Raw genomic sequence first — 13891 nt, forward strand, 5'->3', positions numbered from 1 at the left:
TAAAAAATGATACATAAATTGAAAACAAACGGAAACTCCGGACAGCAGCTTTAATCTTATTTCTTTGTTGAAAGACATTTTGGGTCAGTGTCTGTTTTTTTTAAATGTGCTATAGAGATGACAGTCACTTGACTTGAGAAATGTGTGCTTGTCAGATAAATACAATTCATGAAGACGACAGGACAGAAAGCCAAAGTCAGGACAGAGTTCAGCAGCTTTATGCAGCATTTTCAGGCTGTATTGTAAATGATGCCCCCAACCTCAGTGTATCTCTGAATTAAACTAAAGCTTCAATGAATAATACGCAATAATTCTCTTTGCCATAACTGCCTTGGAAAACTGCAGCACAAACCAACTTAGTCCCATTGTGTAGCAACAGTGAATGTACAGTAGCTTTATCGTGTTGTGTTTTGTACAAATTACTTGAACACAGATTTATGACATAAATCATCAAATCATTTATTAGTCATTAACAGATGTTTTCAAATGGGTGTTCACTGTAAACAAATGGCCTACTCAGTCACATAACTGATTGATTAAAAAAAAACAGTACAGCTTTATTATAATTTTTCAGTGTGACCGTTTACAAAATCTTGATTTAAATTTTGGCAATAGGGATTATAATACAAGAATATTGTTGTGTGGAAATAACTTTGTGACAGAGAATTTGTTTTAGAGGGAGAGAATGAACAGGTTCAATCACACAGGGATAAAAATCTCTGACTGAAAAGTAATCACATTTTTATCTCCTAAAGCATTTCCTCAGCTATGCGTCATTTAATTGGAGAACGGTTCTGTTAGATGCTGCATAATTCAGCGGGCCTTTGCACAAACTTTGAAGGGAACAGGTACACGAGTAGTTCCAGTAATGCCTTCTGTAGTCAGCTCATCTCCATCAGGAACAGAAAAAGAGAACTTCTGCAGTAAACCCACCATAAAAAGAAACAGTTCTATCTTGGCGAGGCCTTCTCCAAGACACACACGCTTCCCTGAATAGTCCAGAAAGAAACGCAAGTTTAAAATCTTTGGATGAGAGTTTATATTATCTGTTCATTTGTAAAAGGTGAATGTGGTGGTCTGTACCTGCAGAGAAAGGCAGGAAGGCTTCTCTCTTCACAAACTTCCCTCCAGCATCTAGGAAGTGTCCTGGATTGAAGGTGTCTGGAGTCTCCCATTCGTTCTTGTCAAACAGCACAGAGGTCAGGAATGGCATCAAGGACGTACCCTGAAAAAAAATAACCAAAATCCACACAGGACACCACTGAGGTACGCTGCAACACTTGGTTAATTACTAACACTTTAAATGACTGTAAAGTAAATGAACCTTTGGAATGAAGTAACCACCCAGTGTTGTATCCTTGCAAGACATCCTTCCTCCATTGAGCGGAACAATATTTCCCATCCTCTGAACTTCGTGGATGACAGCATCAGTGTAGGGCATGTTTGGTCTGTCAGCCATGGAGGGCTGGCGGTTCTGTCCGATCACTCTGTCTATCTCAGCCTGGACTTTCTCTGTAGAAGCAAATTGAAGGACGTCAGCTTTAACTTAGGGACAGGATAATTCCTTTAATTTACAGTTTTTTAACTTAATATTTAATTTATCCATAATGTACATTGAACCCAATAAGCAGTTGTGAAATTCACGTTGCAAAGGGCCGTTATACATGCCCCTGGAATATAGCAACCTCTGTACTTTCATATATATTTGATGGCCATTTTGTTACCAATGTTACCAAACATTTGCAAAACTAACGTCTCATCAGCCCCATTTGTGCTTTGTAGATAGGACAAATTCTGCTTTCATTCAGTTTGTCAGTTTTCTCTTTTACTGTTTTTGCTTTTATAGTTCTACTTATTTTATAGCAATCCATTAGCTCGTCTTAGCCATCGTGTTCAAATAGTTGTCCTCATATGTGTTCTGTGATTGTTGTCATTTCTTCCATGCATTTCTATGCACTACTGCATGCGGTTACCTTTGAGTCTTCTCTTTCTTGTCGTTTATGCTTTCTCTTAGCTGTAGCTACTGGTCCCATTGATCCGCCCAGTGTTTATGCTTTCTTCTTTGTTGTCTGTTTGTCTCTGCTTCATTTTACCCTCACCCCAACCGGTTGAGGCAGATAGCTGCCCTCCCTGAGTCCGGTTCTGCTGGTGGCTTTCTTCTCCACTGATGCCGATAAGCTTGCTCATCACTGAATTTGTTGGGATTTCCGTGTATAATTTTGTCTGGTCTTAACCTTAATACTTAGTTTCAACATTAAAATTTCTTTTTATGTGATGCTGTCAGGTCTTAACCATAATATTTGAACTTTATAGGAGACTTTGTAATGGTTTCATTTCACTATTGGAAAGTGCTTTGGCTCAACTGCTCATATTATAAATGCGCCACACAAATATCGAATATTAGTAAACATGCTAACATTCTACTTTAAGATGGTGATCACAAGAAATATAATTTCAGTTAAACATCAGCATGTTAGCTTGCTGATGTGAGCATTTATTATAGTCTCACAGAGCTGCCACCGCTGTTTTCGTCCTGGTTCTTATCATAGACTATATCTTATCTTCTTGTGGAGCCCAACACGTCACCTACCCTGGATCTCAGGGTATTTCATGAGGTAAACCAAAGCCCACAGCATAGTGGTGGCAGAAGTTTCTGTTCCAGCCAGGAACAGATCCATAGAGCACAGAGCCAGATTTGTGTCGGTGAATCCCAGTTCACCCTCTTTGTACTGTTCAGAAATGCAGAAAAAGGCACTTTTGTGACTGACTGGTAGCTTGACAGAAATGGACATGTCGTACGGTGTAATATGTGCTTTGCAGTTGTCCGCTTACGTTCTCCATCTCAGTAAGGAAAGCATCGATGTAGTCTCGAGGATTGTTGCGGTCCAGGTCCTTCTTGTGCCTGTCCACCTCCTTTTTAAAGAAGTCTTGGACTGTGACATGATGGCTGAAGAGCTGGTTGTGAGGACCTGGCAGGTGCTTCATCAGTCTGGGGAAGGAATCATAGAGCTATTCGAAACAAAACAGGTGATAAAAGAAGGTTTTGTTCACACCACTTTTCAACTTTAGTAGAAAACTCTGACCACCAATGTCATCCAGTCAGTTCCAGAAGACGGACTCTGACAGTCATGTCAGAACATTGTCTCTCTGGTAATGACTGAACTAAATGGATGTTATTGACTTACTAGAGCCCATATGGAGCCCTCCAAGCGAAGAATCTCAGCCAGATGCTTCAGCATGATCTGGAAGTTGTGGTCATTGTAGTCAAACCTTCTCCCCATCACCATCTGGCAGATAATGTTGGATACAGCATTGTTGAAGAGGGTTGCTGGGTTGAAAGGTCGGCCTGAGGAAGAGGGATCCAATCATTTCAAAAATTGTTATTGAGCTTTTTGCTGTCTCAGCTCGTTCTCTTAAGTCAGTTCAACTAAAATGCTGGATGTTCTTGAAATATCAAGCTGAATGTGTTCGCAAACAGGACCTTTTATAAGCGTTTAAGATACTTTCTTGTAGAAGTTCTGAATTAATGTTAGGGATATTAATAAATGATTGTTAATTAGTTAATTTCCATTAATAATTTAACTGTAGTAGCTGGTTGTGTCACCAAGTGCAGCCTCTTACAGCTTAGTGAGAAGCAGCTCGTTTTCGGCTTTGTGTTGGCAGAGCAAACAACCATGGGAATGTTAATGTTCAAACCCAAATAAGTAGTTTTGTGAGTGTTGTTTCAGTTGTCTTGTATTCAATGTTTGTGGGCCACCGTGACAGACATTTCTGTAGCGTTTAATGTCCTCTGGCCAGCACTCATGTACAGAGAGAAAGGTCTACTTGACCTGATGTTAAATAAGAAAGCATTTTGAATATTGTTTGATATTCATGACTCAGTTTTATGTGTAATTTTGTTTCTGCGGTACGGGAGGCTGCAGCTTCAAGGCTGTAGTTCTAGAGACAAATGTCAAGGACCTTTGCTTTTCATGACAGTCCCATGTACTGAATTTGATGATGACTTAAGTCTGTGTCTTTTGGTTTTGAGAGTTAATTTCAATCAAATAGTACTTTCAATCTGACCCTAATACCAGTTTCTGATCTGCAATTGAACTTTGTTGCTAAGAGGTGCATGCTGGGCAGTTTGTCTAATTAGTACAATTCAAACAGTTATTTGAAAGAAGGGAGACAAGACTCTATTTGTTTAAATATAAATATATGCGTACATCAACTGAAAAACAAAACTTGAATCTCGCTCTAATTATTGTCCATCTTGTCCTGAAATGTGGTATTAACTGAACGCACCACTCTCTTAGTTATCTACTACACTAAGTGGTGCTGTCACAAAAAAGAAGGGTTCTAGAAATGTGGTGCAGAAATTGATGTTTTAACCAACATGAACTGTTCCTGGAAATGGAACCTGACTGCTGCAAAAAACACGTTAATCCAATAAGGTGCTTGATTCAAGAAAGTTTTATGTTTGTTTTTTCAAGATATCAATGAAAGTTTTGGGTTTTACGTGTCATTTTAAGTTGCCTCATGTAGGGTTTAGGTTACAGCTGTTGTTATCCAAAAAACCTTGTTGATTAATTTCTATTTTGTCAGCTTCACCTTTGTGCTACTCTTTATTCTAAATGTGAGGAACCCAGATATACATTCAAGCAACTGAAATTGCTAAACTTGTGTAGATTACACATTGTTTTAGATTGAACATGTGTGTTTATTTTTGCAGTGTACTTGCTATCGCTTCTGCTTGTGCAAAGTTTATGTTGTTCCCAGTGTAAACCACCTTTTTCCTTCTCCATTTCCCCCTGCAGGTGTCGGAGCTCCTCACAGATACACTGTTCTGTGATGTTTTTGCCCATTCCAAAGGTACGTAAGGTTGACAAAGCAAAGCGTCGCTGTTTCCTCCATGTTTCACCGTTGCTCACAAACAGACCACCTACAGACACAAGAATGCAGAGGTGAGGATTAATTTGTGTGCAGCCAATTTCGATGCAGAATGTGACAAGGAGCAGAGAGAATTTTTTCACCTGATGCTCCTAAGTAAAACCTTTCAAACATCGCACTGTATGGTCGATCCACGAAGCTTTCAGCTTGTGTTATGATGGCTTCCTTCAGCATCTTGTACCCACACACAAACACTATCCTGTCACCACGCATGCGGACACTGTACACATTCCCGTAGGTTTCAGCCAGCTGTGTACAAGAAAACAAGTAGCAATGAAACACAACATACATCAGTCATTTAAAAAAACAAACAAACAAGAAAACTACCAAATGTACATTTATGTTTACAGTCAGACCCCCAGACATCAGTATCTACAACAGCTTTCTGCATAAAAATCACTATTTAGAACCCAAATGCACACTTTCCTATGTAACTGATTTAAAGTTGAATTTTTGAGGTTTAATAATTCAAAATGTGTAAATACATGTTATAACTGCAATCACTTAATTTAAAAAAAAGAATAGAATTATCATTATTTTCCACATGTGCTGCTATCCTGAGCAATTGTCGATAACTTTTGGGATAAATTTAATCTTTTGAATTAAATTCTATTATTTGTATTTAATTATTTACTGAGATTTATCAGATTATCTCAATACTTGATGAAAACATGCACAGCAGGAAATAATTTAAAAACACAACCTGACCAAAAAACAGAAAAAAAGTTCTTTCAAAGTAAAATTTTATTAAAGTTGCATTAACAAATAACAGGACTTTTACTTTTATCCTCACTACTTACTAGTATTTTAAGATTAAATCTGTATATGAACCAGTACCTTGGTGAAATATTTGTGTGGGTGTTTGCCATCCACACTCAAGACATTCCCCACGATGGGTAGACCCCGTGGTCCTGGAGGAAAATTAGGTGGACTCCTGTTTTTAAGGTAGTCTGCTATTAGAATAAACAGAAGAATAAACAGGAATAGTCCCTTCAGGTCAAAACTTAGCAAAAAATTAAAGAGCCACATGGTTAGATGGCGCTACTCCAGCAGCCGGAGGACTCTCTATGCTTTCCAAGACTTTCCTCGACCTCTAGTATTTCACTTGAAATTCCAGTGTGGCTAATTGTATAGTGTAAAGCCCGCCCTGTCCTGATTTAACCTTTCTCCACCCACTCAGGGCACAGTGGGGGGGAAAAACTGAGCACATTTGCACAGAGGGGCTTGTGATAGTGTCCTTACATAACAAGTTACAAAGTCCTCCTTTCTCCAACAACCGAGACCTCAACTGTTGGAACTGAGACCTCAGTTGTGCATGTTACACAATATTATAGGAATCAATCATTAGCAACAATACGTTCAGCTCAGCAGTATATTTAAAGGGCAGTCATGTTAATGAGGAGTTGTTCCTCTTCACTGTCGCCAGATACATTCGTATTTTGTTGTAGGTTCTCAACTTTAATGTTAATACTGAATCTGTCAATTTGTAACATGAATCGACTCAAGTCAAAACAACAAAGTGCGGTTGTGACAAACTGGATCTGTTTCATTTTGCTGTTGCATGTAAGTCAGTGGCATTGTGCTGAGCTGATTTGGTATCTAAAAGCAGACTGTCAAGTGGACAAGCAGACAAAATCTAAGTTATTGTTACAGGATGGAGGCGCCCACAGGGAATAAATCTTCTGCTGAGGACATTGCAATGCAGTCTTGAAAGTTTTTATCATTTCTAAGAAAGTGGCCTGGATCTGACTGGACAGCAGAAGCTCCCTGTGGATTCAGATGCAAGCCAGATGTTTTCTCACCGGCATAGATAAGCAATTGTGAAAAACATTATATAACTCATTCAACTCTGCAAACTCAGTGTGTTTGTGTAAAGTTTTTCAATCTCGTCACTCCATGTTTTTCACCCTAAGCCTGACTGACCCTCTGAACTTTCCTCAGTGACCTCATGGAAATGCACAACTCCAATCCTGGAGCAGTTTAAAGATTTGTTTTGCAAGAATGCACCAATGTACCATTCCTTAGACAGACACTTAAAACATTTACATCCTTAAAGCTTTTTATGCTGTCTTGTAGTTGATTTGCTGCTTCTTTTGCCTCCGTATTAAATGTCTGTACACATGACCCAGGCATACCAAATGTGTACACAACAGAGTTCATTTTTCATCTGACAAAATAAGAGACTCATTTTTAAATTTATTCTTTTTACTCCAAAAGCAGATCACTCTTCAAACATTCATATATATACACATACACAAAAATAGATGTGTACAATAAAAAACGTATAGTATGTAGTACTTTTTAATACATATGTTTACCCTATTTTCCCAACATTACGTTTTTTTTCTCTTATACTGAGCCAGAAATCTCCACTTCAGTAGCAATTATGTACATCATATTACTAGTTCTAGTTCTATCTATATTCTGAAGATGCTGACAGAGTTGATTGATTCATAGCCTGATTTAAAGAACATCTACAAACCTGGGGAAAATTTCTTTTTTCTGTTTACAGTATTTTCTGATTCATCAAGTGAAATAAAGAAATATCCAAAAGCCCCTCTGTTAAAACTTTAGACTGTAAAATGTCAGCAAAAGGAAACAGAAATTCTGAAGCTACCTGTATCCAATATTTAGATTTTTGTTGTGGAAAGCATGCAATGTGGGACATTTTTAGATGTATAATACCCATCAGGTATACTATATAAGAAAACTTACATAAAAACACAACCATTCCCTTATTGTAATCATTCACCTTAGGATAGTGATATCTATTAGTTAAAAATTGGCCCTGTTAACCTGTAGTGTCTCCCCTCCAGATAGTGTTATCTCACAATATCACGTAACACAGTACGTGTCAATGTTAAGGACTTTGTCATTATACAAGCTTGTAAAGCTACTGGTACGACTTCTGTATCTCACTTGTGTTCTGTATGTTCATATCTTCTGTTATACAAGTAATTTATTAGTTGCAGGTCAGATAAGTGATAATCATGTTATTGCTTCACTGAGGATGTCATTTCCCATGATTGTTACGCTTGGCATTATTTGGTCTCAAAACGAATGTGGAGATTGTGCTGACTGGTCCCTGTGTTTGGTTCAGCGAGGCACAGCCAGCATCCTGAAGTCTTCGGGGGAATAAGTGAAGCCCATCACACCCTCCAAACTGGGCATTTCTCCAGGAGCAGCAGAGAGGGTGAAGCGTTGGAGGAGAGACGTAAAGAAAAGGAATAACTCCATTCTGGCCAGACGTTCCCCGATACACACACGTTTACCTGAAGGGAAACATCACAAAGATTTGTTATTGTGGTATCAGTGTTGTTGCAGTTTCATTGTATCTTAAAGAGCAACCTGTTGTTAATGCTCCTCTCTGCGTGTGAACCCTGATCACTGGAAAACAGACCTGCTGAAAATGGTATGAAGGCATCTTTTCTAAGGAACTGGCCCTTTGAATCCAAGAAATGCTCGGGATTGAATACATCTGGAGTCGCCCACTCATTCTTATCAAACAGTGCAGACGACAGTATCGTAGTAACAGATGTGCCCTGGAAAAGCAGTTGAGATATTTTCCATATCAGCTCTATATAAATAATCTACAGCTTGACATTTGTCCCTGGGTGAGTCTGGTTGATATTTCTTTACCTTAGGAATGAAGTATCCTCCCAGGGTACTGTCTTTACTGGCCATTTTTGGGAATCCCATAGGAACGACGTTTCCTAACCTTTGGCTCTCATGGATGACAGCATCAGTGTAGGGCAGGTTGGGTCTGTCGGCCAGTGTGGGCTGACGAGACTGTCCAATCACTCTGTCTATCTCCGCCTGGACTTTTTCTGAGAGGGGAACCAGAATAACAACCATAACTGGCAGCTCAATGGACATCAAGGTGGAACTCACCAAAAATAATCAGTAACCTTAATTGAAATGCTCCAATGCTTGATGTGATAGATCAGATACTTACCCTGTATGTCTGGGTAGTTTATCATGTGTACGAGGGCCCAACGTAAAGTTGTGGCCACCGTTTCTGTTCCAGCCTCGATCAGGTCGAGGGTGCAAACCGCCAGCGTTTCCAGGTTGAAGCCAGCCTGGGGATCCTGTTCATTCTAATGTGTCGACAGAAAGTTATTGTATGATGCTGTAGTACTGTGGCTACTTTATACGTCATTAAACAAAGCTGGAAACAGTTCATTTTACTCTAATCATTCTCAGTGTAGTGCTCATTCCTTCTGTCGAATTTAACCATTTACTATCCTTGTAAAACATTACACGTTTTCACCTTCTTCTCACTGAAACTCTTGGTTTGCAGCTACAAAGACTAAAGACTATGCAAAGGTCTTACCCATTTTTAAAGTGACACTGTATCGTAGCAGAAAGAAGAGAGAAATGTGTAGAATAAACCTTATGCTTTCTATCTGTGCAGGAAAAGAAGGAAGGAAGGAAACAAATCAGACATTCCTGTGAGCTGAACAAACAAAGCCAGCACAGAGAAGAGAGTGAGAGGCGAAAAAAAAATTTCCGATGAGATTAATGCGGTTTCTGGTCATGTCTACTTATAAAAGTAAACACAGTTGCTTTGGAACCAAGAACCAGCTGCATCTGTGAAAGGTCAATGTTAAATAATGTCCTGCTGACTGAGCTGTTTACAGGAGCAGGGCTAGATGAGCTCATCCGTTCGGACAGTGATGGATGTCTGTGTTTTTGTTGGACTCTGGTTAAGATAAGTCTCCTTTTCTTTTGCAAATCTCCAGGCCTCTCCTCTTCTATTGCTTCAGTTTTACTTTGTCCCTCCTACTTGCTTCCTCTACTCCCCTTGCTCCCTGACAAACACACCCTCTCAGCCCTGAAATGAACTCAGATGAGCTGATATAAACTTAACAGACCTGCAGCTGCTCTGAAGGACTACAGACTGAACCTCCCCTGAACACATTCCATTAAATTCCTTTTTTTACTCTGCTTGTTATGTCTCATCCACTAATCAGTCATTTGTGGAGCAATTTAAACTCCACAAAGCTGTTATGGGATGTGCTCATCAAATACAGTTTGATTATTAATTGAGTGTATTTCTTTTTAAATTTAAGTGTGATTGGTCACATTCCTCTCTGTTTAGACTGTTTGCTATCATCAATTGTATACATTTTTTTTAAAGTTTTGGTTTGAGCAGTTGAGGTCAAGGAGCCAAAGTCATGAGTCAGTCTAAGCTGGCCGGCGTCTCACCAGCTGCAAAAAGCTACTTATGTTTCTGTCTTTTTTTTCTTTCCGATGGAAAAACATTTGTGATTCTAAAAAGTTAAATAATGTTTTTTTCTTCTTTTTTTGTAGTGGACACCAAAAATCCCACAAATCCTAAGAAGGAATACTCCAGGCGCTGCAATGCAGGTACCTGTGTCCTAATCTGGCATCGTTTATATCTATAAACTCACCAACACTCCTTTCTAAAGTCTTTTTCAAAAACATCTTTCTGGTTGTAAGCTGTGATGTCTTAACAGTATTTTTTCTCTGCTCGTATTACTGACATAAACTGCAGCCTGTGGCCTCAATCATGAACTCATTTCCTCTGTGAAGTTGTGACAATTTGCCTGTAAACTTCCAGGATTTATCAGGAATTATATTTGTTTCCAGCATAACTAAGAAGATTGCTCAGTGATGAATTTTTCGGTCTCAGAGGATCTGATGAAGCAGAGATGTTCTGATGAGCAGTGCTATCAACTGGTGAGCTGGATCACATGGCGGGGAAGGCTGACCTAAACATGTACACTATCAGTCAAAAGTTTGAACAGACCTTCTCATTTAATGTTTTTTCTTTATTTTCATGACTATTTACATTGTAGATTCTCACTAAAGGCATCAAAACTATGAACGAACACATATGGAAATATGTAGTGAACACAAAAGTGTGAAATAAGTCAAAACATCCATCCATCCATCCATTCTCTGTACACCGCTTTATCCTCACTTGGATCGCGGGGGGTGCTGGAGCCTATCCCAGCTGACTCGGGCGAAGGCAGGGGACACCCTGGACAGGTCGCCAGTCTGTTGTAGGGCTACATATACAGACAGACAATCACACTCACATTCACGCGTACGGGCAATTTAGAATAATCAGTTAACCTCAGCATATTTTTGGACAAAGGTTCATTTGTGGAATTTCTTGTCTTTTTGGGTTGGGACTCAGTTGTATTGTGCAGAAGTCAGCTTGGTACACAGTTGACAGCCCTATTTGACAACTGTTAGAATCCATATTATGGCAAGAAACAACCAGCTAAGAGAAACGACAGTCCATCATTACTTTAAGAACTGAAGGTCAGTCAGTCCGGAAAACTGCAAAAACTTTGAATGTATCCCCAAGTGCAGTCACAAACACCATCAAGCGCGATGATGAAAGTGGCTCACATGAGGACTGCCTCAGGAATGAAAGACCAAGAGTCACCTCTGCTGCTGAGGATAAGTTCATCCAAGTCACCAGCCTCAGAAATGACAAGTTAGCAGCACTTCAGATTAGAGCCCAGATAAATGCCACACAGAGTTCTAGCAGCAGACACATCTCTATATCAACTGTTCAGAGCCTTCAGTGAAAATCTACAATGTAGATAGTCCTGAAAATGAAGGAAAAACAAACTATGTGTTCAAACTTTTGACTGGTAGTGTAACGGTGTATAGCCTCTTCAAAAGTTTTGTTTTTTGTTCTGAAAACATCTCTCAAACTCTGGTGTCTTTGGAGTCCCTAAAGTCTAGGAAGGTAAAAATTTCTTCTTTCAGGACTTCAGTCACTCTGCATGTCCCTCATCTCATGAAACTTAAAAAGGTGAAAACTTACTCTTTATCAAAATTTGTAAGCGTTACCGAATATGTGTAAACATGTTACCTTCTCCATCTCTGCCAGGTACACATCGATATAATCACGAGGGTCGTCTGGGTTCCACTCCTCCTGATGTTTTTGTATTTGCTTCTTCAAAAAATCTACGATGTCCCTGTAGTTGGCAAGGACGGTCTGGTGCGGTCCTGGCAGATAATTAAACAAGCTAGGGAAGGCATCATACAGCTGTTGATGGGACAAACATTCAAATTAGACCAACAACCAGCTTTGTTGGGACATCACAGCAGATTAGTTTAGTCAGGAGTTACCTGAGTCTGAGCTGAACCCATCAGAAGAACGGCTTCGTTGTCCAACTCTAGAACCTTACGGAAGGTCGAATCGCTGTATTCAAAGCGATGTCCAAAGACCACAGAGGAGATGATATTGCTCACTGCATTTGTTAAGGTGTAGTGGGGGTTGAATGGCTTTCCTGAAATATGTTGAATTCAAGTCATTTAAAATCATACCAAAAAAAAAAACACAACAGTGCTCAGCAAATGCTTGAGTTAACTGAAAAACAATAATCTGCTTGCCTTGCTCATCTGCAAAGGCCTCACAGAGGAAGTTACTCTCCACTTCAGTGTATTTCTCCAGTGACTTCTTGCCCTCTCCAAAGTATCGCAGGTGAGCGTTGGCAAACTTCCTCTGCTTCTTCCACAGATAACCATTGCTCAGAGCTATACCTGTGAGGACGTTACATCAAATTGATTATGAAGTGGTCTGCACAGATGGTGATGCATGCAGTTCATTTATTTTTTTCACAAAAAACGAATTTGTCCTTTAAAGAACTTACAATACCTTTAAACTGTTTTTAAATCAGCCAAAATGTTATTTTACAAATATTTGCCATTTAAAAAAAAAAAAAAAAAAGTTCATTAATGTTTGAAAATGGTAAGTGATTTTTATTATTTTGTTAAATTATAGATATCTCAATAAAACACAGAAAAAATGGACGAAGTCAGACTGCAGTTGCAAAATTATCAACACTTAAGGTAAAAACCTTCCACACAGAATAAATATATTTAGTTTTGTCCTGAAGAAGGAGCCTAATACTGTCAAAAATAATGGTTACAGCATACATTCATAGTTTACTTGAAGTCATTTAAAAGCTCACCAATGCCTTTGAAGATAACGTGGAAGAGAGGGACAATTGGTCGATCAGTGAAACTGTCGAGCTGGTTGACAAGGGCCTCTTTGATCATCTTGTATCCTGAAACAAACACCATCTTCTCACTGCCTTTCCTCAAGCTGAACACAGGGCCGTACTCTTGACTCAGCTGCATTTAAAAAGACATACTTTTCAAGAGAAGAAATGTTTCACAAAAGCCTCAAATAAATGCAATTTTTGTCTGATGAAATGCTTTAAAGAAGAGGACCAGTAACACGTTGTTAAATAGAACTAATCTTAAAGTAGTTAAATCTTCCTCACAACTACTGCTGTCGACAGTCGATCTTAGCTTAAAAACATTTGTAGCTGCTGTTAGTGTGCACTTATTGTTACCTTTTGTGCACTGTTTACACAAGACTGCAGTCTGCAAGATGGATTGCATTGTGGATATTAAAAGATCTGCTCTATTATTTCACACTCTGCTCTTGGAAAACAGCTGCACATAAAGGCATGTAAAACTGTAGCTGTTCACTTCACCTTCTCCATTGTTTTGAAGTCAAGCGGAGTGGAGATATTTCCAAGAAAAGGCATAGCCCAGGGTCCTGGAGGAAAGCTGCGAGGTCTCCAGTTTCTCACCACATCAATCAAAAGCAGCAATGCAAAACCAAACAGCAGCCAACTAGTAAAATCCATAGAATCAAATAGAATCTGAAAAATCATGTTGAAAATATGAGAAAAAACCCTCTGAGGAACCACAGTTTGATTCAGCTGACAGTATAGTGGTTGTCTGATAGTGTCTCGGTGAGATGGGGGTCGAGGAAACCAAGCCTCAAATATGTTACGTAACACTGGTGGCCTCTTTTGAACTCCTTTGAAAGGGGGGAAAAAAAGACTGAACCTTGAACTCTTCCTGTTGCTGCTAAATGGAGGAATGTGAACTGCATTTTACAAACACGATGTGTAAAAAATAACTTAAATTATACAGAATGCTACACAATAAATGA

At 39.2% G+C, this 13891-nt stretch overlaps 1 protein-coding gene across 1 annotated transcript; it reads right to left on the bottom strand.

Moving 5' to 3' along the window:
• Positions 1-434: 434 nt before the first annotated feature.
• Positions 435-13698, bottom strand: LOC110952299 (uncharacterized). The gene is made up of 19 exons (XM_022195797.2): positions 13425-13698; positions 12894-13056; positions 12313-12462; positions 12049-12209; positions 11789-11965; positions 8888-9029; positions 8572-8759; positions 8333-8474; positions 8034-8204; positions 6856-6902; positions 5770-5973; positions 5016-5181; positions 4772-4924; positions 3186-3346; positions 2833-3009; positions 2591-2729; positions 1325-1512; positions 1084-1225; positions 435-989 (listed from the first exon to the last, which is right to left on the bottom strand). Exons 1-19 carry the CDS (start codon positions 13605-13607, stop codon positions 814-816), a joined length of 3030 nt encoding a protein of 1009 aa, XP_022051489.2. The 5' UTR covers positions 13608-13698; the 3' UTR covers positions 435-813.
• Between the last annotated feature and the right edge of the window lie 193 nt (positions 13699-13891).

Source organism: Acanthochromis polyacanthus, chromosome 4 (assembly GCF_021347895.1).
Source record: "Acanthochromis polyacanthus isolate Apoly-LR-REF ecotype Palm Island chromosome 4, KAUST_Apoly_ChrSc, whole genome shotgun sequence".
NCBI classification, from domain to species: domain Eukaryota; kingdom Metazoa; phylum Chordata; class Actinopteri; family Pomacentridae; genus Acanthochromis; species Acanthochromis polyacanthus.